Here is a 25,889-nt window from a genome sequence, read left to right on the forward strand (position 1 = left end):
ATACACAAACCTCACCTTCCCCAAATACTTCAAAATGAATACATCACGTTCCGTTTTCATTAAAAGGTAGGTACTTCTTCACACTGGGAAGAAAAAAAACCACTCAAGCTCCAGACTGGTTTTATATATTTATATATCTTTTCATAAAAAGCAGTTATAATCTGAGGACATTCATGGTAGTTTCAATGCCAGCCCAAGTCCACCTTACGTGCGTAAGTCTCTCTTCTCATGGGAGACATTAATTCTTACTGATAACTGTAGCAAAGTCTCTTGATTTGTCAAACTCATTTGCTATCATCAGGTTCACTATGAGATAAAAGATTTTCTGTTCCATCTTTTTCTTTCAGCAGACAACCAGGTTTTCCTCAAGTTCTCAAAGACCGTCAGCGTTTGGGAATCCTGCCCTTCCCATTCACTCCAGTCCAGCCCAGGCCTGCCTGGTTCACCAGATGACTACATGTGGGACAGATTTTCACCGATCAGTTCATTTTGTTTCCAGAAAAACACACCCTAGTGACGGGAGCACCTCAGCAAGTTACCAGTCAACTATTTGAAAGGTGTTTAAAAGGAGGCAAGAATCTGACAGTCTTTAATATGGGATGTCAGGTCCTGCAGCCGAGTCCAGGATCTCAGAGGAGAGCCCAGCTTGGACTCCAGGCACAGAGGGGCCCTTCAGTGATCCTGCCCATGCACGGCACTGCCAGCTCCGGGGACACCCAGACCAGCGTGTGCTCAGGCCACGGTGGGACGGGCTCTTCTTGGTAACATTAGTTTCACTTGGTTTTGAAAAAGTACATGAGTGTTGTCAGCTTTGGGCAGATAAAAAGGAAACAGTTTAGCTTGATTTAATATAATTCTGTTGCTTCATGTGGGCTATTCCATATGCTATTAATTCAATAGGCAGACGTAAGAGGAAAAGGAATCCTGAGCATTCTGAGACAAGGCAACCACACCACAGCTGAGGACCAGCCACGATGTAGGAAAGCGTATCAGTGCACAGATGCACAGTGTCCTGGGGCCTTATTTCTTCAGCAGCCACGGTTCAGAAATTAGTAGTTATTTAAAAGAATTAAAGGTCTCGGCAAAAAAATTTAGTGTCAATTTTGAAGGTTTTACAAACTGAGAAAGTAACTTGGGGCTGATTTGGGGGCCTATTTAATTATTTAAATTAACCAATTATTGTTAGGTAAAATACAGAATTGCAAATTAAAAATTCAAACCTGTAACAAAGATCCCAGTTCTCCTTAAAAAAATAAAACTACATAAGATTATATTACAGATATCAAGGGAACTGCAACCATCATCAGAGATTACATTTTTTATATAGAAAAATAACAAACTTTTACCCACACACATTTAATTAATGTGAAATAGAACTACAACATTTTATATAGTATGATTTTTCTGCTATAAAGACTGTTTGCTGAAAAATATATTTTGTGCAAAAATTAAAGGGACTGTATTTCCAGAGAGTAGAAAAGGGAAGATGAATTGCCAGTAGGCACCCAATGTCAGGAACAGGGTTTTCTCCCAACACCTACCCCACTGCCAGCAGTGGGAGTGGTGACAACTGGTGACATAAAAATAAAAGATTTTATATTACTTTGAAATAGACAATGCCAGATTATTTCAATATTATGAAAAGCAAACATTCACTCCTGACCATTTAAAGACATGCCCTAAAAAATTCTATTCTGTTCTCAACATTAATCTGGACAGGGGGATGAGGGTGGTGCAGATGGCAGACTTAAAAAAAAGAGAAAACATATAAAAGGAATATATAAAACATTATGCATTTAGTACAAATAATGAAAAATGACTTCGTGACACACTTTCTAAGAAAAGTTATTTTCACATATTTTTAAATCCTGTAAAGACCAGGTATATGTTGCAAGGGGTTAAAAACAAGTCACTGATGAATGATAACCAGTTTTAGTACAGTTCATGCAATTATTTATCTGTACTGGAAAGCTACTGTCCAAATCACAAAATATATGCTCTGCCACAAGATTACATATTAAAATCACTTCTTAAATTACTTTGTATTTGGTGCTGACAGAGCTCTTGAGAAAGTTCTATACAAACTGAAGGTTATAGAAATTCTAAAATTGTAATCTGAAAAAAACATACGAAAATGTATAAACGAAAAGAAGCTTTAGAGTTGCGGGGCATTATAAAATCCGTAATGTGGTTTAAGACAAAAAAAAATCACCTCTTGTATGTTTAAAAAAATTGCTAGTATAATCCTAAAAGTTCAGAATAGTGTTGTCAACAGCAAAAGGCGCCGGGCGTGGGGTGGCCACGCTGCCCAGGGCAGGGGTCCTGCATCCGCCAGCTCGAGCCTGCCACCCACGTGCAGGGACGTGGGGCAGACCCCGTGACCAGTCCCACCTAGCCCTAGTGCACTGACACTCCTCTTTCATCTCCCCTGTTAGAGAGGAGAGCTGCTTTTAAAAGAGAGTATCAACAGTATAAATTCTGGTAAAGCACTGAGAATTAGGTGTGAGAGTTTTGGCACAAAGCACTTTTAAAATTCGACCTCATTTTGCAAAATATCTACCTGGAATTTCTCATTTGAAAATAAAAACTTAGAACATACACATAAGTGTGTAAATGGTTTGATGAATGAACAAGTTAGATTCCATGTCTCCTTAAACACTGCACATACCTTCCTTTACTCCAGAACCAGGGGTCTGCATGCACGCACCCCCATGTTCCACATATACAGACACTGCACAAGCAACATCGTAAAGTACACACTGATGCAGTCTGGCAAGATTAGGGCTCGCCTTTCAATATTCTTCTTCTAAGTACTCAAGAGTCAGTATTATTTCCCAGAAAAGCTCGATGACCAATTTCAGAAAAAGAACTCCTGCTATCTTTCCTTGACCCCTAATATTAAAATCTATACCGACGTATTTAGGCATTTCATTTATGTGTTTCTGCATTTCAAATTCAGCAAAACCTGTTTTTTATGTTTCTTATCTCGTTCCTTCAACAACAGGAGAAGCTTCGTCTAATGTAAAAAAATTAAAAGTGTCCACAGGGCAGTAATTTTTCAGAGATCTTGCTCCATTCTGAAAAGCACTGCAGAATAATGTTTAAGTCTGTCAATTTTCAGCCAATTAGGTGCAAAGTCTGCGAAACACCGTGTAACATACCATGATAGCTGGACGTGTCTTACTGCACAATGTAATTCCATTTCCTCCTCCCTGAGGCCTGTTAGGGTATGCTACAGCTGCTGAAAGGATTTCGGTTTTTCTTGGTCCTCTGTCTGTTGGGCCTGAGGTTGATGACATCTCCACCATTGAGGGTACTTGAATTCTGACCCAAGTGACTCCCAGCAGACGTGCTAAAGACCCCTGGATAAAGTGAGGGACAATACAGATGTTGACACTGATGGACTGCAGGCTCATCGACTCAAGACTGTGCTCCCAGCTTCTTAGTAAATTAGCGACATTTGCAAGTATTTACAATATGAAGCTTTTGTTTTCACTTCATCCATTTTTAATAGACAATTAAGAGCAAGTTCAGAAGGAACCAGGAGGGTGGCAATGAAGTCTCTCCCCCGCAGTCCCCCAGAGCCCCGCAGCGCTGCTGGACACATATGTGGGGTCAAGAGTGCATGGAGGCCTTCCTGCCTCTGCTGCCCAAAGGCAACACTCTCTGCACATCCCTCTGCCTCTTTTCAGTAACAATCAGTTTTTGAAATTTGAAATCTGTTTGATCACTTTAAAAACTTCACTTACTAACTTCACATCATAGAACTTCCTCAGTAGCATCTGTCTTGTTATATGTCATATTAATAAAGATGCCACACATGTAAGAGCTGGCAGTGATGGCAGATGTTTCTGTCCAGGCTAAAACAATGGCAAGATGGTCTGCAGATCCTCAAAGTGATGAGCAGACAAAAGGGATGAGCTAAAGAAAACCTTTCAACTGTTACAGTTTTCATTTTGCACTATGAGGGTCCCACAATGTAATCTCCAATCCATGAGCTATTTACCATCTATGATACACAAGACTCTGCCACAGACACTTTGGGTGATACCATGACAACCAAGACTGTTCCTGCCCAAGAGGCTTACACTTTGAGGGGTGCAGTCATGCTGCAGGACATGACGTTAGGTGTCATAAAAGAGAGGCGAGGTCCCACAGATAGCTCAAAGGAAAGGTCAACACATCCAACTTGTAAGAAAGGACAAACGACAGGAAGAAGGGACTGGGCCCTGGACACACCCTGCACTCAGGCCTCTGTTCGTTTAAGAGAAGTGAAGGCTGTGCTCCAGCCAGAGTCAAGAGCTTTGGACACAGACCTTGAAGGATGCACAGTTCCAGACAGAAGATGGGAAGGGGAGGCCATTCTTGATGGAAGAGCCAACATAAGCAAAAGAGAAGACTCAAGAAAGAGCAGGCCTTCAGTGGAACAGTAAACAAGCTCTGTGATGGAAGGGGGGCATGAGGCTGTGCAGGAAGGATGGACCACACAGTCTTCAAATGCTGGGATGCAGCGAGCCTGCACTGAACGTGCTCCACAACCAGAATCTAGCAAAGGGTTCTACTCAGCGGGCTGGAGGAGACAGGGGGCCGAGGAGACAGGGGGCCCAGGAGGCCAGACACGACAGCAGCTTGGCACTACTGCCCGGGCATGGGTCAGAGCACGTGGGGGGTCTGACAGTAGGAACACAGGCAATAAAAAAGGTGAAGTAAGAAAAGTTAAAACAGGTCAAGAAAATGCCGTGTGTGAATGTGTAGGTGAGGGTGCAGGCAAGGGTCCTTAGGACAGGACTGGTACCTGTCCTCCCAGAAATCCACCGTCCAAAGTCAAGACACGGGCAGGTGGTCCCTGCTCCCTGGTGAGCACAACACTCTGCTGGCATCACATGCTAAAATCAGGCTGGGTACTAAGCAAGGCAGCAGGAAAGGGAAAAGGTGCTGAGACAGGGCAGCTATCAAGTCAAACAGGAGAGACTTTTAGAAAATTCCTCAGGTAAACAATCTTTTAACTCAATATACCTTTAATAAGAGAGCTGATACTCCTAATAATCTCACATTTCTTTAAAGAAATGAGCATACTGTATCTTTTAAAGTAAATATGATAATGAATGGAAAATAAATTTGCCAGGTAAACATGGGGCTAAAATTCTGGGTACTTACCAATTTTGTTACTAGTTGAATGCATTGATTCTGGATTCTCAGCTATTTGTTGTTTAAGCTTTTGAAGATATTTTTCAGCCAAATATTTAAAAACTGGAATGAAAACAAAACCAGAAACCTTGCCAGGTCAGTATAATCTATGCATGTAAAACCTGTTATTTTACATCACTTATTATAATATTTATATTTATGAAACTAATTTAGAATTAGAAGTATACAAATGACTTGAAAAAACTTCAACTTCTAAAAATTATCTGAGTAATACCTAATTACGATGGTAATACTAACACATACACAGTGGCATTTTATTAGTAAAGAAATAAAATATCACTCACTGTAGTCACTGGCTCTTTAGTTTTAAGTATACCTGAACAGTGATTAACATTCAGCAACACTAATCTGACTCAGTCTTAAAAAGATGCCTCTTTCTTTAGGTGAGAAATATTACTTGGGACACTGAAGCAACAATCAAGCTGCAATCTAACAAAATAAGGAACAATTCCAGAATGAGAAAAATAACCATCATCTTTCTCCAATCCCAGAAAGTAGGAAATACAAGTTCAGGTTGCTGTAACTACTCGTGGGTGTCCACAGCTATGTTCCAGGACAATGCAGCAACTTTAGAAGGTTCGCTTGAAAAACACACGTACACACCCACACACACAGTCAGCTGCATTTTTAAAGATTAAAAAACAGAACAAAAGCCCACTGGAATTCTGCTGTAGAGTAAGAACTATTCAAAGATGTTAGTAAATAACTAAGGACTCAAACCCAGAGCAGCATCAAGCCTTTACACTACTTGATGACATGTAACAACGAGAAAAATCCTATTCTCATTACAAATAAGACTTCTAGAACTTATCTGGTGGCAGAGTGGGTAAGAATCTGCCTGCCAATTCAGGGGACACGAGTTGGATTCCTGGGTGGGGATTCCTGGGTGGGGGAGATTCCACGTACCACAGAGCAACTAAGCCTGTGGTCACAGCTGCTGAGCCGGCGCCCAAGAGTGCTCCACGACGAGGGAAGCCTCCACAATGGCCCGTGCAACGCGGCCAGAGGGCAGCCTGCTCCTCACAGCTAGAGAAAGAGCCTGCACAGCAACAAAGGCCGGTGCAAGCAAAACTAAATAAAAACATTAAAAACACAAACATGATTTCCAAACAACACAGAGAAAAGGCATAAGAAGAAAAAACAAACGTCTTGCCATTAGTGTTAAGCAGGCACTTTACCTTCACTGACATTCAGATCCTCCTTCACTGAAGTCCTGTAGAATCTCAACTTCAACTTTTTTGCTAGCGCCTCAGCTTCCTCACTACACATCAAGTTAAAAAAAAAAATGCATGTAAAGGTACTTTCTGAGCACTTGTTTTATTACAATTACTGCATACAGCCTGAGGAGGAGTCAGTGCCTGAGGGGGGTCAGTGCCCGAGGGGGGTCAGTGCCCGAGGAGGGGGAGGTCAGTGCTCAAGGGAGGGGGTCAGTACCCGAGGGAGCAGGGGGGGGTGAGTGGCGGAGGTAGGGGGTCAGTGCCCGAGGTGGGGGTACCTGGAGAGGGGAGGTCAGTGTCTGAGGTGGGGTCAGTGCCCGAGGTGGGGGGTCAGTACCCGAGGGGGAGGGGTCAGTGCCCGGGGTGGGGGTCAGTGCCCGAGGCAGGGTCATCAGTACCTGAAGAGGGGAGGTCAGTGTCTGAGGTGGGGTGAGTGCCTGAGGGGGGTTGAGTGCCCGAGGTGGGGTCAGTGCCCGAGGTGGGGGGTCAGTACCTGAGGCGGGAGGTCAGTGTCTGGGGGGGTGTCAGTGTCTGAGGTGGGGTGAGTGCCCGAGGTGGGGGGAGTGCCCGAGGTGGGGGGAGTGCCTGAGGTGGGGGAGTCAGTGCCCAAGGGGGCTCAGTGCCTGAGGAGGATTTTCAGTTGTCATTGCTCTTGGAGGGTAAACACCAGCTATCTCACTGTAATTGTAAAAGACACTTTTCCATAAAGTCATTAATTCCAGCCTTAGAATAGCTAAATATCACTTTTCTTTATCTAATACTTTAATTTTCTCTCTTCCATTTTTAAAAACACTTGAATTTAATTACAATCCAAGAGTCTTAACTGCATTACCTATTTTACTGTTACTGGCTACAAAACTACTTTGCTGCCTAAGCCAAAGTCAGTATGTTGAAGTGTCTCCAAGAGAGGACCCCTAATTCTAGTTTCATTACAGCTGCTGATTCCTTAAAAGGGTTCCCAGTGACTCCTCTGCCCACACTGCCCTTCCCTGTAATCAAGTTGGTCTGTGTCATCAATAACACAACCGTGTGTGACCCTCATAAGTGCCCTAAGAGGCACTGAGGCTTTTTTGCCTTTCTCTCTCTGGGATCACAGGCCTGGGACAGAGGCTGCCATGCCATAAGGACACTCCCAGCTCAAGAGAGGCCTCCTGCCTGGAGCCAAGCAAGGGCGCCAGCCTGACAGCAGACCCCCTGCCCCAGTCAAGCCTTCCAGTGACAAGGCCCCAGCAGCATCTTGACAGCAACCTCATGAAACACCCACACTGAAGCCACCCAGCTAAGCCACTCCCAAATTCCCGACCCACAAAAACTATGAAATAACGTTTGTTGTCTTAAACCACTAAGTTTTGGGCTAATTTGTTACACAGCATCAGATGACTAATGAACATACCAAAAAAAATAAGGTAAGAACCAGGCAACTATTTTCAAAGTCAGCAAAACGTTAATAATGCAATAAACTAATACTTACAGAGAGAAATTATCTGGATGCCAAATGCTGTTCATACATGTGAACATAATGGTACTGAGTATACAAAACAGTGTGAATCTGAACTGCTTACCTATTTAAACTCATCAACATACTTATGCTAGATACTAGAACATAGAGAGTTAACACTCATACTCTGTCTAGATTTGACTTCACACAGAGTTGGATTGAGTTGCAAGGACCTAGAACTCTAAAAGGGTCTCCAAAATGTACTCCTTTAATTTTCTTTACTTCTGATTCAGTGTGAACTTTTAAAAACTCAAACCAGTCACACAATAGCTCACAAAAAATTTTAAGTATAAGCCTGTCTTTTGTAAGTCTATGCAAAGAGATAAAATAGGTTTTATCTTTCTAGAATTACCACCACCCCTCAGCAATAGCCATCTTACTTCTTTATACAAGAGTCATCCAGGAGATCGATCTTGTTTTGTACGAGTGCAGTTGGTATGTCTCCAACTTCAGCCACCACTTTCTCTCTCCAACTGGAAATGGCTTCAAAAGACTCCCTGTCTGTGGTAGAAAATACAAGGACACAAGCCTGGGCTCCTGTAAGGTCGCAAAATAAAAACGTTATTTACATTAATGAAACAGTCCTATGCAGGGTGCAGGCAAGTTTCATGTACTCAAAGTGATTTTTATGTAAGTAAATGCTGAACTCATCTTTGTAGCACTGCTTAATTTTTTAACATATAAACTCTATTTTCCATTTCAGAGAACCAATTTTTACCCAAAACAGTGGTTCTCAAATTTGTGCAAGTGTCAAGGTGCCCTCAAAATTATACACATTCCTTGTGAAATACCACAAAATACTAACACGTTTAATGATACCATAAGAGCTGGAGAGAACAGTGAACTAGGCATGAGTAACAGGCTGTTGCCAAATTCCTCCTGTTAATCCCTGTCACTTTTTTCTTAATTTCCTTCAGTGCAGATTTAAGAAAAAGCAAAATTTTCTCATTCTATTTACTTTCAAAAAAATCTGTATTATTTTATTTTAGAAGAATACCAATGATGCTAAAGAACACAACTTAAGAACCAATGCCAGACTTCCCTGGTGGCACAGTGGGTAAGAATCCGCCTGCCAATGCAGGGAACCGGGGTTCAATCCCTGGTCAGGGAAGACTCCATATGCCAAGGACCAACTAAGCTCAAGTACCAACTACTAAAGCCTGCATGCTCTAGGGCCCACGAGCTGCAACTACTGACCCCACAGGCTCCAACTACTGAAGCCCGTGTATGAAGAGCCTGTACTCTGCAACAGAGAAGCCACAGCATTGAGAAGCCAGCGCCCCAGCACGGCAGAGCAGACCCACTCTCCCAACTAGAGAAAGCCCAGGTGCAGCAACAGAGACCCGTGCAGACAAAAATGAAAATAAACAAATAATAAATATAATAGTGTCTACATGTCAAAAAAAAAAGAATCAGTGCAGTGCCAAGAGTAAAATATTTATATATAATAGAGAGGAAGAAAGTTTTAATTTTTCATCCTGTTCAACTTAGTTCCCATATCATACTCACTGACAATATTTTAATCATCAACTATCATATTAGGTTGATAATATCTAATTTTAAAAACAAGCAGCAATCTTCTGGAAGAGGGTTTTGACAAACGATTAGCTCTGGAATCAGGCAGCCTGGTAACAAGAGCAGGTGACGAGAGAAGACTCTGCTGGAGCCAGAGGACTCCTCACTGCTGCGCCTTCCTTCCACGTCCCTCAGGTGTGACCTTCCTGCCACTCGGGGGCCAGACACAAACACTGAACACTGTGCTGCTAGGACACTCTGAGGCCAAAACAGAGGTGCTCATCCCGAGGGAATTTGGAAGAAAGCCAAAGAACAATTAATGAAGGAAAAACCGGCAGTTCACTATGGCTGAAAAGCAGATGCTTCCCTCCACTACAACAGACTTGAAACCAAAGAATAAATCAGTTCTGCAAAACTCAGGGGACAGGCAGACTGATAAGACACACCCTGAGACTTTCTCAGAATTGAAGGAGAAAGAAACTGAAGCGATCACAGTAGCATACTGGACAATAAATTTATGTTTAACTCTCATATTTACTTAAACTATAAACAGAACATTATTTACTCATACTTTAGGAAACCATTCTTTGTTAATAAAATTGTTAGCTTTAAACACAGAATTTTATATCCAGTCAAGTGTCATTTAAATTTGAGGGTCCAATAGGGCATTTCCAAGTATACAAGGTCTCAGTCACAAACAAACAAACAAACATTCAGAGAAATATGTAAACAAAACAAAAGCAGCCAACAAACAACAAAAATCCAAGCAGATAGTGCCAGAGGCAAGGGCAGTAAGGACGATTAAGGAAAGCACAGTTTTGTTTTTAAAAAATCAAGGATCAAAGGATAAAAATCTGTCCATAAAACTCAAAATTCTTTACTGGGGGGCTGTGTGGAGAGAACCCACAGGACTGGGAAGGGGCACAGTGCCCGCTGAGGAGGAGGAAGAGGGACCTGGACCCGATTAATCCACAAGGAGGTGGGCGCAGGAGAGCTGGGGGCCCCCTCTCACCTCCAGCATTGGCTGCAGGGGTGCTCGTCTGCCCAGGCCTCAGAGGACGCCTGCTTTAGTGCACCCCATGAGGCCTTGACGCCTGGGGAGGAGTCGGCGGGTAAAAACCTCAGCTTGGCTCCCCAGCACCTAACTAGGGTGGACACCCAGCTGCCTGCAGCAGTAACCGGCTCATCACTGCACCCTCTGCGGATAGCTCTCCTTCCTTCCCTGGCTTCTCACTTCTACACCTCACACCCACCCCGTGTGTGTGTGTGTGTGGGGTGGGTGTGTGTGTGTGGAGGCGGGCTGTAACCCAAGACGGAATCTTAAGCTCAAGGGAATCACCCTAAGAATAAAAAGAATGTGTGCCTATCAAACCAAAGGAGAAAAGTAGAAATATCCAATTTTAAACGAGAAACTACCAAACAACTGAATAGCCCTACAAAAATACGAAACTTGAACTCAAATGAAAGAAGTATCATAGCAAGAGTAATTCCAGAAAAAAAGGGGACACAAATCTCTGAAGCAGGAAGGTCCATCTGACAGAAGCCTTCAGAGGGGATACTGTGACCACCTCATCTTTTTACTTTGTAATAAAATCACCTTATATTTGTATAGCTGTTTAGAATTTAGCCATTTTTAAGCTATGTGAACATCTCACTTTACCAAAGTATACTATCAAAATGAAAAAGAAGAAACAAAAAAGACCACCCAGATTACTTCTGCAGTTATGATAATCCTGACAAATAGGGAAAACTAGTTATTTTAACTCCCTCTAACTGAATATTTTACCCATGCATACAGATGAAACTGTGATGCATTATGGATATTTAAGTTTCAGTTCAGTTCAGTCGCTCAGTCGTGTCCGACTCTTTGCGACCCTATGAATCGCAGCACGCCAGGCCTCCCTGTCCATCACCAACTCCCAGAGTTCACCCAAACTCATGTCTATCAAGTCGGTGATGCCATCCAGCCATCTCATCCTCTGTCGTCCCCTTCTCCTCCTGCCCCCAATCCCTCCCAGCATCAGAGTCTTTTCCAATGAGTCAACTCTTCACATGAGGTGGCCAAAGTACTGGAGTTTCAGCTTCAGCATCAGTCCTTCCAATGAACAACCAGGACTGATCTCCTTCAGAATGGACTGGTTGGATCTCCTTGCAGTCCAAGGGACTCTCAAGAGTCTTCTCCAACACCACAGTTCAAAAGCATCAATTCTTCGGTGCTCAGCCTTCTTCACAGTCCAACTCTCACATCCATACATGACCACTGGAAAAACCATAGCCTTGACTAGACGGACCTTTGTTGGCAAAGTAATGTCTCTGCTTTTCAATATGCTATCTAGGTTGGTCATAACTTTCCTTCCAAGGAGTAAGCGTCTTTTAATTTCATGGCTGCAGAAAACCCAAAAAGCTAAATAAACAAAAAAAGCCCTTTCTAAAAGATACTAAAAAAAAAAAAAAAATAAAAGAAGACTCTTACAGAATTCTGACTGAGGTACTGACAAAACAGATGACAAATACCAGATTCCAAAATGTGTGTGAGAAGATCATTATTTGCCAAACTTACAAAGAAAATGCCTACAAATCTATTATACAAGTCTGGAACTCCTTTAGGCTCTTCAAGGATTTTTTAAGAATTGAGAAGAAGCGGAAAGGCAGGAGATTCCTGAAGGATTTCCTTAGAGAAGCACTGCCCGCGTCCAGGCTGAGAAAGCGTGGGATGCTGGGACCAGCAGACAAGAGCTGCATCTGCAGGGTGACTGTGCCTCCACCAACAGCAGGACCAACAGCACACGTAGGTCTCAGATGGGCAGAGGTGAACCACATCCGAGACATAAGCCAGCGCAGGATCACTGCAAACCACGTCCGGCAGGCCCACTTCGGGGCACTGGGAGCTGGCACCAGGTAAGATGGAAGTGGAGCGCTGACTCCCACAAAAAGGAAGTCAGCTGACAGAATCAAGGACACATTTGTCCCCCAAGACCAGGAAGCACCGAGGAAGCCAGGACGAAGTCCCAGAGAGAACAGCACCTGCCACCATCTGCACACAGAGGCCCCGGCACCACACCACCCTGCCACCCTGCTCCGTGCCCGCTCCAGGGGCCTCAGGGCCAGGCCTGCTCGGGAGGAGCTGGGAGTGAAGCCGTCGGCATTCCCCTCCCAGACCACAGGCTGGTCCCAGAGAAAAAGAGATTTAACTTACATTATCCGGCTATTCTTACTACCAAATTGAGACATGTTTATGACTAGAAATCACTGAGGCAGCTGAGAAAAATATTTAAGAGTGACCAGGAGTTGGCCTGGATGGCAGGTGAGTTTGTGGGAGAATGGGTACATGTACATGAATGGCTAAAGCCCTTTGCTATTCATCTGAAACCATCATGACACTGTTAATCAGCTACACTCCAACATAAAGAGAGAGTGGCCAGAGGAGACATGAGCTGAGGGTATCGCCAAGGAAAGGCCTTCTCCTCCTACTGCCTGCTGCTGCTGCTAAGCTGCATCAGTCGTGTCTGACTCTGTGCGACCCCACAGACGGCAGACCAGCAGGCTCCTCCGTCCACGCACACATAAAGAGGAGGCGAGACACAGAGGTAGGGAGCTGCATTCCCCTACCTTCAGGAGCGATGCCTCTCCAGCATGACAATTGTAACTATTTTTTTTAATGTGTTTATTTTTCATTGGAGGATGAATGCTTTCTAATATTGTGTTGTTTTCTGCCATATATCAATTATAACTATATTTAATTTTTAAATGACCATAAAAAGATAAAATAAAATAAAATGACCCCATGCTGCTCTCCATTCTTTTTCTTCCTCCAACCTCTAGCTGTGTTAGTGCTAAACATCTTTGGAAAAGTTAATGTTTTAATTTCTCAGTTGTTGACACTGAAAGGCAGCTAATGTCTTCTATCCATATATTTTACAAAGACCTTTATTTTCCTATTATTCAACATACCTTCAATACTACCTACCCTAAAAACTGGAGCACTGGAAAAGTTTCTTCAACATCATAAATAACAGTAAACCACCCATAAATGGATCACTTCTAACAGTTAATAAACTACCCCACTTATGCACAGATCAGAATACGGAGCTCTGAATAAATTTTTGGTGTCAATGACCAGATCACCAATAGCAAGTATTTATTCCTCATTAACAGTATCATTCCAAAAAAGTCACCATATTTTAATACAATTCAGAAACTACTCTCCAAGATACATAATATGCAGAGTTAATTCTGTCCTCAAACCACTGACAGATACTACAAGACGGTCTGCCCGCTGGTCCGGAGTGCCTGATGAGCAGCAAAGTGTCACCTGGGAGGCGGTGGAAAGGCAGGCTCTTGGAGCCACCCCGCAGATCTAGGGAAGTCAGGCTGCATTTTAATGAACTCCTCAGGGGATTCCTGTGCACAGCAAGTTGAAGAAACACTGCTCTAGAGAACACTGGAAAAGGCCAGTCAGAATCACAAGGTTTTAAAACCACTATTATAGATATTACTAAGGATTTAAAATGCTGGCCCCTATTCTTTTTGACACTTTATAACCTAAAGCACACAAATTATTCAATGAACCAATTTGTCACAGATTCCATACTCATGTAACTTCGAAACAAACCTGACACTTGTAATCTAATTCTGTTATCCTTTAATTCTTGTGTTTATAATTACAACTTACAGCCAGTTTCTTGTCCAGAGCTATTCAATTTCCAACAATTTATATTCATTTATATTTCTGAAATAGTTTTTTTTTTTTAAGAAAATAAGTGTTTTCTTCTACTTATGTGGGTTCAGTATAGTCGCTCAGTCATGTCCGACTCTTTGCAACCCCAAGGACGGCAGCACACCAGGCTTCCCTGTCCATTACCAACTCCCAGAGCTTGCTCAAACTCATGTCCACTGAGTGTGACACCATCCAATCACCTCATCCTCTGTTGTCCCCTTCTCCTCCTGCCTTAAATCTTTCCCAGCATCAGGGTCTTTTCCAATGAGTTGGCTCTTTGCATCAGGTGGCCAAAGTATTGGAGTTTCAGCTTTAGCGTCAGTCCTGCCAATGAACATTCAGGACTGATCTCCTTTAGGATGGACTGGTTGGATCTCCTTGAAGTCCCAGGGACTCTCAAGAGTCTTCTCCAGCACCACAGTTCAAAAGCATCAGTTCTTAGCACTCAGCTATTTCTGTGCATAATCTGAAATAACAGGTCTTAAGTCTAAAACCTCATTTCCATATATTTAGTCAGAAGCTTTTTTTTTTTCTTGAGAACCGAGTCACAGTAAAAAAACTGTACTGAAAATCTCTTTTATGTTGTAGGCAACTAAGTATCGTTTCTATTGCCAAGGGTGGGCTTTCTTACGAGTTTAAGAGGAGTCATCTGGGATACTAGAGGCTTCCTAATATGCTCTGCGCTCTGTTTTAACCTACCGACGAGGAAATCATGTCTCCACATGCCTCACTGTGCAATTAAGCCAGTATTCTAAGAACATAAGGATCTCTGGGAGCAACAATCTTGCTGTAATAGGTCTTTTAAATGAATTATAATAAATTTTTTAAATATAATTTTTATGTTATCTTGAATAGCACATTTTTAGAATGAAAATGAGCAGGTCATAATTTTTTAAGGCATAGTGTTTCAGTCGCTGAATCTCCATCTGAACTCATTGTGCCCACCTTACCTTTTCTCCCTACTCTTTATTTCTGCTTAATTAAATCATCACTGGAATCTACACTAGAAGCAGATGTTACCTGGTACCAACTGTCATCCTGCGCCCCTGCCTCTGATAACACCTCTCCCTCTCTGAACAGCAGCCTACAGTTTAGGCAGCCAACCCTACCGTCTGCCCTGAGGGGGCCACATGTGCACCAAGCTGATTAGGTTAATCACCTTCCTCTGCCTTCTCACTGTAATCTGGTCAAAGGTGGGCTGATCAGATAAAAGCTTCGGACTTTTGATGCACCGTTGTGGGAAGTAACCTTGGGTCCCCAAAGATGTGAACAAGGCACTGTAACCTTGCAGCCTAGAGGAAAACCAACATGAGGAGGAACCCCACATGGGGAGGGTGCCAGCCCAGAGATTAGCGAGGCTACCGTCCCAACACACCGCAACTGAAAGCTACTCCCACTAACCAGTCAACAGACAGTAAATAAGTCAGTCTGAAATCAATTTTCTGCTGTCAGTAGCCAAAAGCATTCTTATGGAGCCTCAAAAAAAAGCATAAAAGAATGTCCAATATGTCAAATTGACATAATGTTGCTACTATTTGTTCCTTAATTCAAATAGGGATGTGAGGGGGGCGAAAAAGCTAAGGCTTAAGACCTGGCTCAGTATCCACCCTCTGCTATTTTAACAGAGTTGGCTAAAAAAAGTTACATTTTAAGAAAAGCTTTTAACAGATCTATTGATACACTTATGATAGCTTTAAATTAAAACGTTAAATACAGGGAGATCAAATCTGTTTAAAGCCTTCTAGTACAAATGAAACAAAGGGAAAAGAAATTTGAATATCACCCATAGTAAATTAAGATGTTCAGTTCAGTCGCTCAGTTGTGTCCGACTCTTTGCGACCCCGTGAACTGCACACACCAGGCCTCCCTGTCCATCACCATCTCCCGGAGTTTACCTAAACTCATGTGCATCGAGTCGGTGATGCCATCCAGCCATCTCATCCTCTGTCATTCCCTTGTCCTCCTGCCCCCAATCCCTCCCAGCATCAGAGTCTTTTCCAATGAGTCAGCTCTTCGCATGAGGTGGCCATGAGAGTTTCAGCTTCAGCATCAGTCCTTTTGTTAAGAGGTAAATACTAATAATTATGGGCTCTCTTTTTAGTTTCTGGCAAAGAATGTCTTTTGTAAACATATGAAAGAGAATGGATGATATATGCAGAGTACATCATGAGAAATGCTGGGCTGGATGAAGCACAAGCTGGAATCAAGATTGCCAAGAGAAATATCAATAACCTCAGATATGCAGATGACATGACCCTTAGGGCAGGAAGAGGAACTAAAGACCCTCTTGATCAAAGTCACAGAGGAGAGTGAAAAAGCTGGCTTAAAACTCAACATGCAAAAAACGAAGACCATGGCATCCAGTCCTATCACTTCATGGCAAATAGATAGGGAAACAAGGGAAACAGTGACAGATTTTATTTTCTTGGGCTCCAAAATCACTGCAGGTGGTGACTGCAGCCATGAAATTAAAAGACATTTGCTCCTTGGAAGAAAAGCTATGACAAACCTATATAACATATTAAAAAGCAGAGTACATTACTTTGCTGACAAAGGTCCGTCTAGTCAAAGCTATGGTTTTTCCGGTAGTCATGTATGGATGTGAGAGTTGGACCATGAAGAAGGCTGAGCGCCAAAGAATTGATGCTTTTGAACTGTGGTGTTGGAGAAGACTCTTGAGAGTCCCTTGGACTGCAAGGAGATCCAATCAGTCCATCCTAAAGATCAGTCCTGAGTGTTCATTGGAAGGACTGATGTTGAAGCTGAAACTCCAATACTTTGGCCACCTGATGCCAAGAGCTGACTCATTTGAAAGACCCTGATGCTGCGAAAGGTTGAAGGCAGGAGGAGAAGGGGACGACAGAGGATGAGATGGTTGGATGGCATCACCGACTCAATGGACAAGAGTCTGAGTAAACTCCAGGAGTCAGTGATGGACAGGAAAGCCTGGTGTGCTGCAGTCCATGGGGTCACAAACAGTTGGACACAACTGAGCAACTGAACTAAACTGAACAAGTTAAAACAAGAAGTCTGTGACAAACTGGATGAGCCAAGTTAAAAAAATTAACAGATAATAATGAACACAGTCTTATGGCAAAAACTGGAAAAAGGGTTATAACCTCAACTGCAGTGCAAATTAAAATATTTTTAGCTACCTGGTCTTTTTCTTTAAATTAGGGACCCAAATGATCTCCTTAACTGTACAATTCCAACATCTTCTCCTTTTTATTCATATACAAATAAAATCATTTTTCACATTTGAGCAGTTCTTTTTTTAACTTTGAGATAATTGTAGACTCACACAATTTTGTCTTATTAGAAATACATAAGGTAATTACTTTCTCAAAAAATAACCACACTAGTGAAAAAGTAATACTGACAAATCACAGTGTTAAAAGCTTAAAAAGAAATAAACCAACCTATTTCTCACAAAAAGAATACATTATATATTGAGAATTTAGAGAAAAAAGCTAGGTAGGTAAAAAGAGGAATTCTGCCCACAATTCAGTCTTAGATCCTATCATGGTAGCTCTTTCCTTTCACTCGTACCTCATACTTCTCTGAATCTGTGCAGCCCTGAAAAGGCTTTACCCACACACATTAATGTCATAACAAAATGCCATTTTGTTTGCTGGAGTTTTCCTTTTTCTTAGTTTCCATTCTCTGACTATATAGTCATTTCCCTGGAGTCAGAGAAGACATTTCATAGTTTCTGACTTACTAGGTCTGGGAATGCCTATATGAGTCATGTAATTCTAAGGCAGAGACAAACAGTCTATAGTATAAAGCATTATTTACCACCCAACAAGATCTTTATAAGAATAATGGCTTGGGGTTTTAAAAAATACTTTGGAATTAATTTAAATGTTCTTAAAGAGACATCTTTCTACGGGGAACAAAAAAGGCAAAATTCTTTGTTCAGCCAAAAGAACACATCCAAACAGACTAAAGACACCCACAATTTACCTCGATAGTAGGCCTTGGTTATCGCATCAAACTCCTCCTGACCTGCTGTATCCCATAGCATGAGCCTGACGTCTTCGTCATTAACTCTGAAACAAGAGATGAATTTATTTTATATGCAAAGGAAATGTCTTTATTTTTAAATCTGGAGGTATTAAAACTACATTGTGGGCTTCAATCAGAAAAAGTCTAAGTGCTTTTAAGTGCTGATACCATTAACCACAGTGAGAGTAAAGGGTGAAAGACACCCCCTAACCCTGTCACTTTACACGGTCTGGAGTCACCTGTCGTGTTTCTTCCTTCAGAAACAGTCACAGAGAGTGGTGGCCCTAGGACTAGCATCAGAAGGGTCCACACCTGCAGATTCAACCAACTGCGGACGATATATTTGGAGGGGCTTCTCGGGCGGCTCAGTGGTAAAGAAGACATGGGTCCGATCCCTTAACCTGGGAGATCCCACAGGCAGCAGAGCCACCGAGCCTGCGAGCCACACCATGGAGCCTGTGCTCCAGAACCAGGAACCGGAACTTCCGAGCACGCGTGCCACAACCACTGAAGTCACGCCCTGGAGCCTGTGCCGCACACGAGAAGTCTCCGCGATGAGAAGCCCAGGTACCGCAACTAGAGAAAAAGCCCACTCAGCACAAAGACCGAGCACAGCCATAAATAAATAAAATTATTTTTTAAAAATACGTGGGAAAAACTCTAGAAAGTTCCAAAAAGCAATACTTGAACATGCCGTGTGTCCACCAACTACGAGAGAGAGAGAGAGAGAGAGAGAGAGAGAGAGAGAGAGAGGACGAAGCAGCTCACCGCGCGCTGGCCCCTTAACGCAGACACTGACTGTTCTGTCGCACCTGCTGTCTTACTCACAGGCAGCAGTCCTTTATAGAGCCACTGCCAACAGCCAGTCCGCAAGTCCTGAGCCACTGCTCTGAGCGAAAATACCCGGCAAGGGGCCTTCCAGCTCCTGGTTACAACTGCATCAATTGATCAATATATAACTTGTTTTTCTGCATTGTTCTGTTTAAAGACATCTTATTTAATATATATTGTTGATTCATCAACTTTGAACTCATGGCCAATAGCACTATTACCGGTACTTAAAAGAAGCTTATCTTATCACATGTGTCTTCCCCATGAGGCACATCACAGCTCAGCAGACAGCACTTCAGTTCTAGGCCTGGGGCCGTTTTAAACGGCAAAACCAACAAAACACACAAAAACGGAACATGAAAAGGCCACTTATGCACTTGTGAGAGATGAAACAGAAAGGTGGAGGTCGTCTCGTTCAGCCTCAACCAGACCTGTGTGTGCAGGTGATGCAAATGTTTTGAGGCTCTGTGCATGTCCATGAATGGGGTCCCGAGTCTAGGGCTGCAAATACATTTTAGCAAAGAGTGAATCTGAACATACGAAGTCCACAAATAATGAGAAGTAACTGCATACTGAAAATAGTAATATGGAATCTACAAGTAATGAGGATCAACTATATACTTAAAACATTAATTTGGTCCAGATAACAAGTACAAAAATAAACAGCATCAAGATTTAAAATGAATCCTCTTAAGACATCTAAGAAAGGAAGCAAAAACAGAAGTATTTTTAGAAAGAAGATAAACAGAGTATAGATTCAACAATTTAAAAAACAATGAACACAATTATCTCTGATGCTAATGTCTGGGACAGTTAAGTCAGATTTGTTTAATGTTACTTATTTCTCTGTGATAAATTTTCGTTTGTCTCCTACAATTTAAAATAACCTCAAAAGTTCTCAGGACTAAGGACAAAAATTGTTATTTTGATGTGTTTTAGAACTGGATTTCCTTTTCAGAAGCGTATTTAATCCCCTCGAGTCTTTCTCTTATTTCTTTAAAGTAAATATAAATTATTAATTCTCTAACTTCTACATAGTCCTGTCCAGTTTTAAAAAGAGAAGATTATACAAACAGATCCTTTAATATATAAGAGATGAAAATTACTGTGAAAGGTAACTTTCCTTCCAAATAAAATTGTGGACAGAAGTCTCAGCAGAATCAAGCACTGCTTTCTGTTTAAGAAGCGCCCGTGATGGGCCGTCCCTGTGGCCTGGCGGTTAGCAATCCGACTTGCAGCCCAGGGGACACGGGCTCAACCCCGGTCAGGGAGCCAAGGGCCACAAGCCATGGAGCAACTGAGCCCGCGAGCTGCAACCAGAGTCCCTGCGCCACACTGAGACCCAACACAACCAAAAAATCAGTAAGACTGTTTAAAACGTGCCCAAGGTGCCACCAATAAATATAAGACAGATATAAGTAGAAAAAAGGGAGAAGGGTAGCAAAAAAGAAGAAAAATGAGAGAGGAAAGGGAGAGATGGAGGAGGGGGGAGAAAGACGGGGAAGACACACAAAGGAGTGAGTGAGTGAGTGAACGTCGCTGCCACCCGACGCCTAGCGTTTGTGCTGTGACCAGTCACCGGCGTTCCGACACTGTCGTCGGACATTGCCCACAAACCAAAACCCAGAGGATAAAGTGGCCAAGTACATACTGGATTTGTCGCTCCAAAAAATCAACTCCAATGGTTTTCTTGTAGTCTTTTGTAAAGACGCCTTTGCAATACCGCTGAATCATACTTGACTTTCCAACTGCACCATTCCCTACAACCACCGTCTTGATGGCCACTTCCATGTCTTCCTCCAGCATTTTTGGAGTGGAAAAGGTTTCTGTGCCAACTTTAGTTCCAGGTGGTCAGATCTTCTCTCTCAAACCTGTGGTTTAAAATGAAATTATTCTTTTCATGACATAAAAATAAGCTATAATTATTTTATCAAGAAATAATCAAACTGAATTCCAAGAATTTGTTTCCATGATGAAGGGCCTCCCTCCCCACTCTGTTCATTTAACTTAAATGCTTTGAAAAGAGAGACAATAATATTCACTTTTGAATCAGCACAATGTATGACTTTCAGGTAGTGATAAATGAGTAGATTCTGCCTTTCACAAAGATTAGCCCATAAAGACTATGGGCTTTAGAGTTGAGGCCTGATTTAAAGTTGCCTTTTACTGGTCTGTGCACTTCGTGAAGTTATTGCTTATCCTCTTCAAGCTTCAGTTTTCTGAAGATATTTAACCTCACAGGATCATTGATCGATACATATAAAGCACTTAGCACAGTGGAAGTTAAGCATTGAGAAAATGGTAGTTTCATATACCATAAGAAATCCTCCATAGACAGTTAACACCAAATGGGAAACAAATACAAAGTCTAAGAAAACTGCTCATCATCCTCACAGGTGATAATTAACATCCCTAGATCCGCACCCAAAAGAAGAGTTTTGTGTAATACCATGCAACCAAGTAATAGCATCCAGCCCTTAAGTTACAGTCCTTTAGTATTTAGGTTACAATGAATCCATTACACATAATCTTATATCATACTTTTTTTCTTTACTTTCAGACTAGTTATAGTTATTCACACAATGGAAGTAGTAGTACGTGTACTGTTTGCATTTTAGACTGAATGAACTGTCTAAACCCTTAGAACAGAGGGCTAATTTTTTCACATTTCTTAAAATTATTAATGCTATTTAAGTTCCTACCTACTTAACTATTATATTCTAGCTACCTGAACCAAAAATTCATTTATACAACCACTACACAAAACATGTCTGAAATGTGAAGAGCATTCCTTTCTTTGTCCCTAATGGAGACTCAGTAACTGGCCCTAGTGCTCCATAAACTTGCATGATTTAAGAAGCATCTAAAAGCACTTGTTAAAGTACAAGTTCTAGGTCTCTACTTCAGATATAATTAAATTATTAAAACAACCTAACATATCACAACAAAAGAAAGATGACAGAAGCAAAAATATGGATAAATACAGAAAGACTTATCCCCTTGAATGTTCTATGTTACATTTGACAGTTGAAAGAAAAATCATACTACTGTTCGATGTGGTTTTCAATATACGTAGAGAAAACATTTAAGACAATTATTTATACATGGGAGAGGACAAAAGGATGTGAAGGGAGGTAAGGTTTCTATACTTCGCTTGAGCTAGTAAAATGCTGACACCAATAGACTGTGATAAATTATCTACACAGCTAAACAAGTTACACAAAGAAATACTCAAAAATACTAGAAAACATGATAAAACAAAATGAAACTCTAAAAACACCATAAAAATATCAGAATGTAATTGACATTTATAGAGCTGTCCACACAACAGCAAAACATTCTTCAAGAACCCACTGAACACGTATTAAGATAGGACATAGTCTCGGCCATCAAACAGCCCTCAACAAAATTAAAATAAAGAGACCACAGTGGAATCAAACCAGAAGTCAGTAACAGAAAGATAACAGGAAAGTCTCCAAGCATTTGGAAACTAAAAACAGATTTCTCAACAATCCATGGGCCAAAGCAGAAGCTCAAGAGAAATTTTAAAAATAACTGAATTGAAATAAAATGAAAATACAACGTGTCAAAAATTTGTGGGACACAACTAACTTAGTGCTGAGAGAGAAAATTTACAGTACTAAATGCTTACCTTAGAAAAGAAGAAAAGTCTCAAAGCAATAACCTGAGCTCCCACCTCAAAAAACTGGAAAAACAAGTACAAAATAAACCCAAAGCAAGCAAAAGGATGGAAATAATAAAGAGAAGAAATCAATAAAATTGATATAACTATTAGGAAAATAAAATCTGTCACTTTAAAAACTCAAAAAGAAAGCTCCAAACTCAGGTGATTTCACTGAAGAATTCTACCAAACTTTTCAAGAATGATACACAATCCCCCCAGAATATAGAAGAGGAGGAAACATCCCCTAACTTATTTTATAAAGCCAGTATTATCTTGATACCAGCACCACACAAAGACAGTACCAAAAAAAACTAGACAGACAGCCCCCATGAACATAATGCAAAAATCTTCAACAAAATATGAGTAAGTCACATCCAGCAATGCATAAAAAGAATAACCAGGACCAAATGGCTTTACTTGGGAATGCAAGGCTGTTTCAACATTAAAAAATCAATGTAATCCAGCACATTAACAGAATAAAGAAGGAAAACCCCATCACCATATCAACTAATGCAGAGGAAATACTTAACATAATTCAACATCCATTTGTCAGAAAATTTCTCAGCAAACTAGAAAGAGAAGGGGACTTTTTCAGCCTGATAAAGGGCATCTATTAAAAAAAACACACAGAAAAACCTACAGCTAACATCATACTTAATTCTGAAAGATAGACTGCTTTCCCCCTTAGAGTGAGAACAAGGTAAAGATGTTCATTCCCACCACTCTTGTTTATCATTACGCATAGCCAGAGCTATAGCAACAAAAATACACAAAGTGCTTACAGATTTGGGGAAAAACTATCCCTATTCACAGATGACATGATTGTCTATGGACTGTCCAAGGAATCAAACAAACAATCCTGAAACTAGTAAGTGAATTTCCAAGGACACAGGATACAAGAGTAACACACAACACTGAACTGTATTTCTAATATCCTAACAAGGTACAATTTGAAGCCCCCCAAAATTTAAATGATATTTACAATAGCATCCTCTCAAAATGAAATTCTTTGATATGAATCAAATTCAGACATGACTGAGTGACTGAACTGACTGAAAGTTGGAGAAAACCATACCACCCAATTTTAAGACACTATAAAGCTACATTCATCAAGAAAGAGTGATACACAGCACAGGCCCAGTACAACAGAGGGCCCAAAAATAGACCCATGCAAATACAGCCAATTGATTTTTGACAAAAATGCAAAACTATTAAATGGAGACAAGGCAGTCTTTTCAACAAATTGTGATGGAGCAACTGGACATTCATATGCAAAAAAGTAAACCTTCCCCTAAATCTCACACCTTATATAAATAATTCAAAATAGATTACAGATTTAAATGTAAAACTTTAATATCTAGAAGGTTAAACCTTCTTGACCTGGGATTAGGCAAAGTTCTTAGACATGCTACCAAAAGATGTACAAAAGGAAATATAGATAAATTAGATTTCATCAAAATTAAAAATATCAGCTCTGTGAAAGATACTGTTAAAACAATAAAACAAGTTATAGACTGCAAGAAAATAGCTGCAAAACATACCTAACAACTTGTATCCAGAACATATAAAGAACCTTTAAAAGTCAACATAAGAAACTACCAAATTTAAAAATAGGTAAAAGTCTTGGCCAGATATTCACCCAAGATTATATATGCCAAATAAGCACACAAAAAGATATTCAACAGCTTTGGCCATTAGTTAAAGACACACTGGGCTCCGTTGCTGCGTCCTACTCTTTGCGACCCCACAGACTGCAGAGCACCAGGCTCATATTCTGTCCATGAGATTTCCCAGGCAAGAATACACGAGTAGGTTGCCATTACCATTACCTATCAGAATGGCTAAATTAAAAAATCTGACCACACCAAGTGCTAGACAAGAAGTGGAGCAACTGGAACTCTCACATTTTGCTGGTGAGAATGCAAAATGATAGTCACTCTAGAAACCTGTGTGACAGTTTCTTATAGAGTTAAACATACTTTATGTGATCCTACAACCCCAATCTTAGCAGTACCCTAGAGAAACAAAAACTTACGTTCACACAAAAACCTGCATAGGAATGATTACAGCAGCGACAGTCACCATGAACTAGAAACAATCCAAACGTCCTCCAGTGGATGCATATCCATCCACCAGAACACTACTCAGTAATAAAAAAGGATACGTTGATACATGCAGCAACTTGAAAGAATCTCAAAGGCATTATACCGAGTGAAAGAAGCTTACATGTTGTATGATTCCAGTTACAAGACATTCTGGAGAAGATCAGTAATTGCCAGGGGTTGGAGTAAGGGGGAGCTTATGAGACGACAGACTGCGTGATATTCTGACTATTATGGTGGTTACATGAATCTAAAATTCACATAACTGCACACTCCCCAACAAAGTCCACTTTATCACATGATAATGTTTGAAAGATAAAATATAAAGAAAAATAAGCTGAATCAGATCTTAACACAGGCAGTCTGACCCTTGTGGTTATCAGCCACTCACTTCTCTACAGACTGAAAAGAACCAACACAATCAAGTTCTTAGAAAAGTATAATTCTAAGTATAATACCTTAAAAGCTTGACAGTAACACTGTATATGTGTTCTATTCCCAAGTTTAATTTTACAATCAACAGCAGTCCAATACATTAAAAAAGGAAGAGTTAACTCAATGATCAAAACAGTGGTTTTTCCATCACTGCCTGTACTTCAACACATGTATGATTACACTTAAACACGGAAAACCTCAGGTTCACTGAAGTTACCTGGAAGATATCCTGACCTGTATGAAATCTAGAGACGTAAACAGTGCTTCTCAGACTGTAAAGTCACTGGCCCGGGCCGTGACAGTGAAGCTGTCCCCCTGTCACACCCTCCGGGTCCCGTCCCCATGGGAAGCGACTCTGCGGCGCCCGGCGTCAAGGGGGAGCGCGCAGCCGGCTCATCCGTATTCCAGGGGCGCCTCGGAAACACCCCGGGCAGGGTGCGGCCGGGCAGGGAGGGGCCCGCTGCCTGGACCCGGTCTTGAAGTCAGGGTGGGCTCAGGCCCTTTCCCACCCAGCCCCGGCCGGCACTGAGCGGCCCGCCACGTCCAGGGAGACGGCGGCGAGGGGAGACCCGGGCGCGGGGAGACGCGGGGGCCGGGGGCGGGGCGCGGGGAGAAGGGAGAGCGGGGAGACGGGGGAGCCGGGGAGACGGGGGCGCGGGGGGACGGCGGCGCG

General features: G+C 41.7%; 1 protein-coding gene across 2 annotated transcripts in view; it reads right to left on the minus strand.

The window, feature by feature from the left end:
- Positions 1 to 109: 109 nt before the first annotated feature.
- RAB23 (RAB23, member RAS oncogene family) overlaps positions 110 to 25,889 on the minus strand; it is a 26,429-nt gene continuing 649 nt past the window's right edge. Inside the window, exons 2-7 of one of the 2 annotated variants that reach the window (XM_040249223.1) lie at positions 20,646 to 20,865; positions 18,122 to 18,207; positions 8,304 to 8,460; positions 6,387 to 6,469; positions 5,158 to 5,250; positions 110 to 3,362 (exon numbers count right to left, since the gene is read on the minus strand). In XM_040249223.1, the coding sequence (XP_040105157.1) occupies positions 3,223 to 3,362; positions 5,158 to 5,250; positions 6,387 to 6,469; positions 8,304 to 8,460; positions 18,122 to 18,207; positions 20,646 to 20,800 (714 nt within the window). In that variant the 5' untranslated portion in view covers positions 20,801 to 20,865 and the 3' untranslated portion in view covers positions 110 to 3,222. Of the gene's footprint in view, positions 3,363 to 5,157; positions 5,251 to 5,931; positions 6,280 to 6,386; positions 6,470 to 8,303; positions 8,461 to 18,121; positions 18,208 to 20,645; positions 20,866 to 25,889 lie in introns of those variants that run through there. The other variant, XM_040249224.1, reaches the window with a different exon arrangement.

Source organism: Oryx dammah, unplaced genomic scaffold (assembly GCF_014754425.2).
Source record: "Oryx dammah isolate SB20612 unplaced genomic scaffold, SCBI_Odam_1.1 HiC_scaffold_11, whole genome shotgun sequence".
NCBI classification, from domain to species: domain Eukaryota; kingdom Metazoa; phylum Chordata; class Mammalia; order Artiodactyla; family Bovidae; genus Oryx; species Oryx dammah.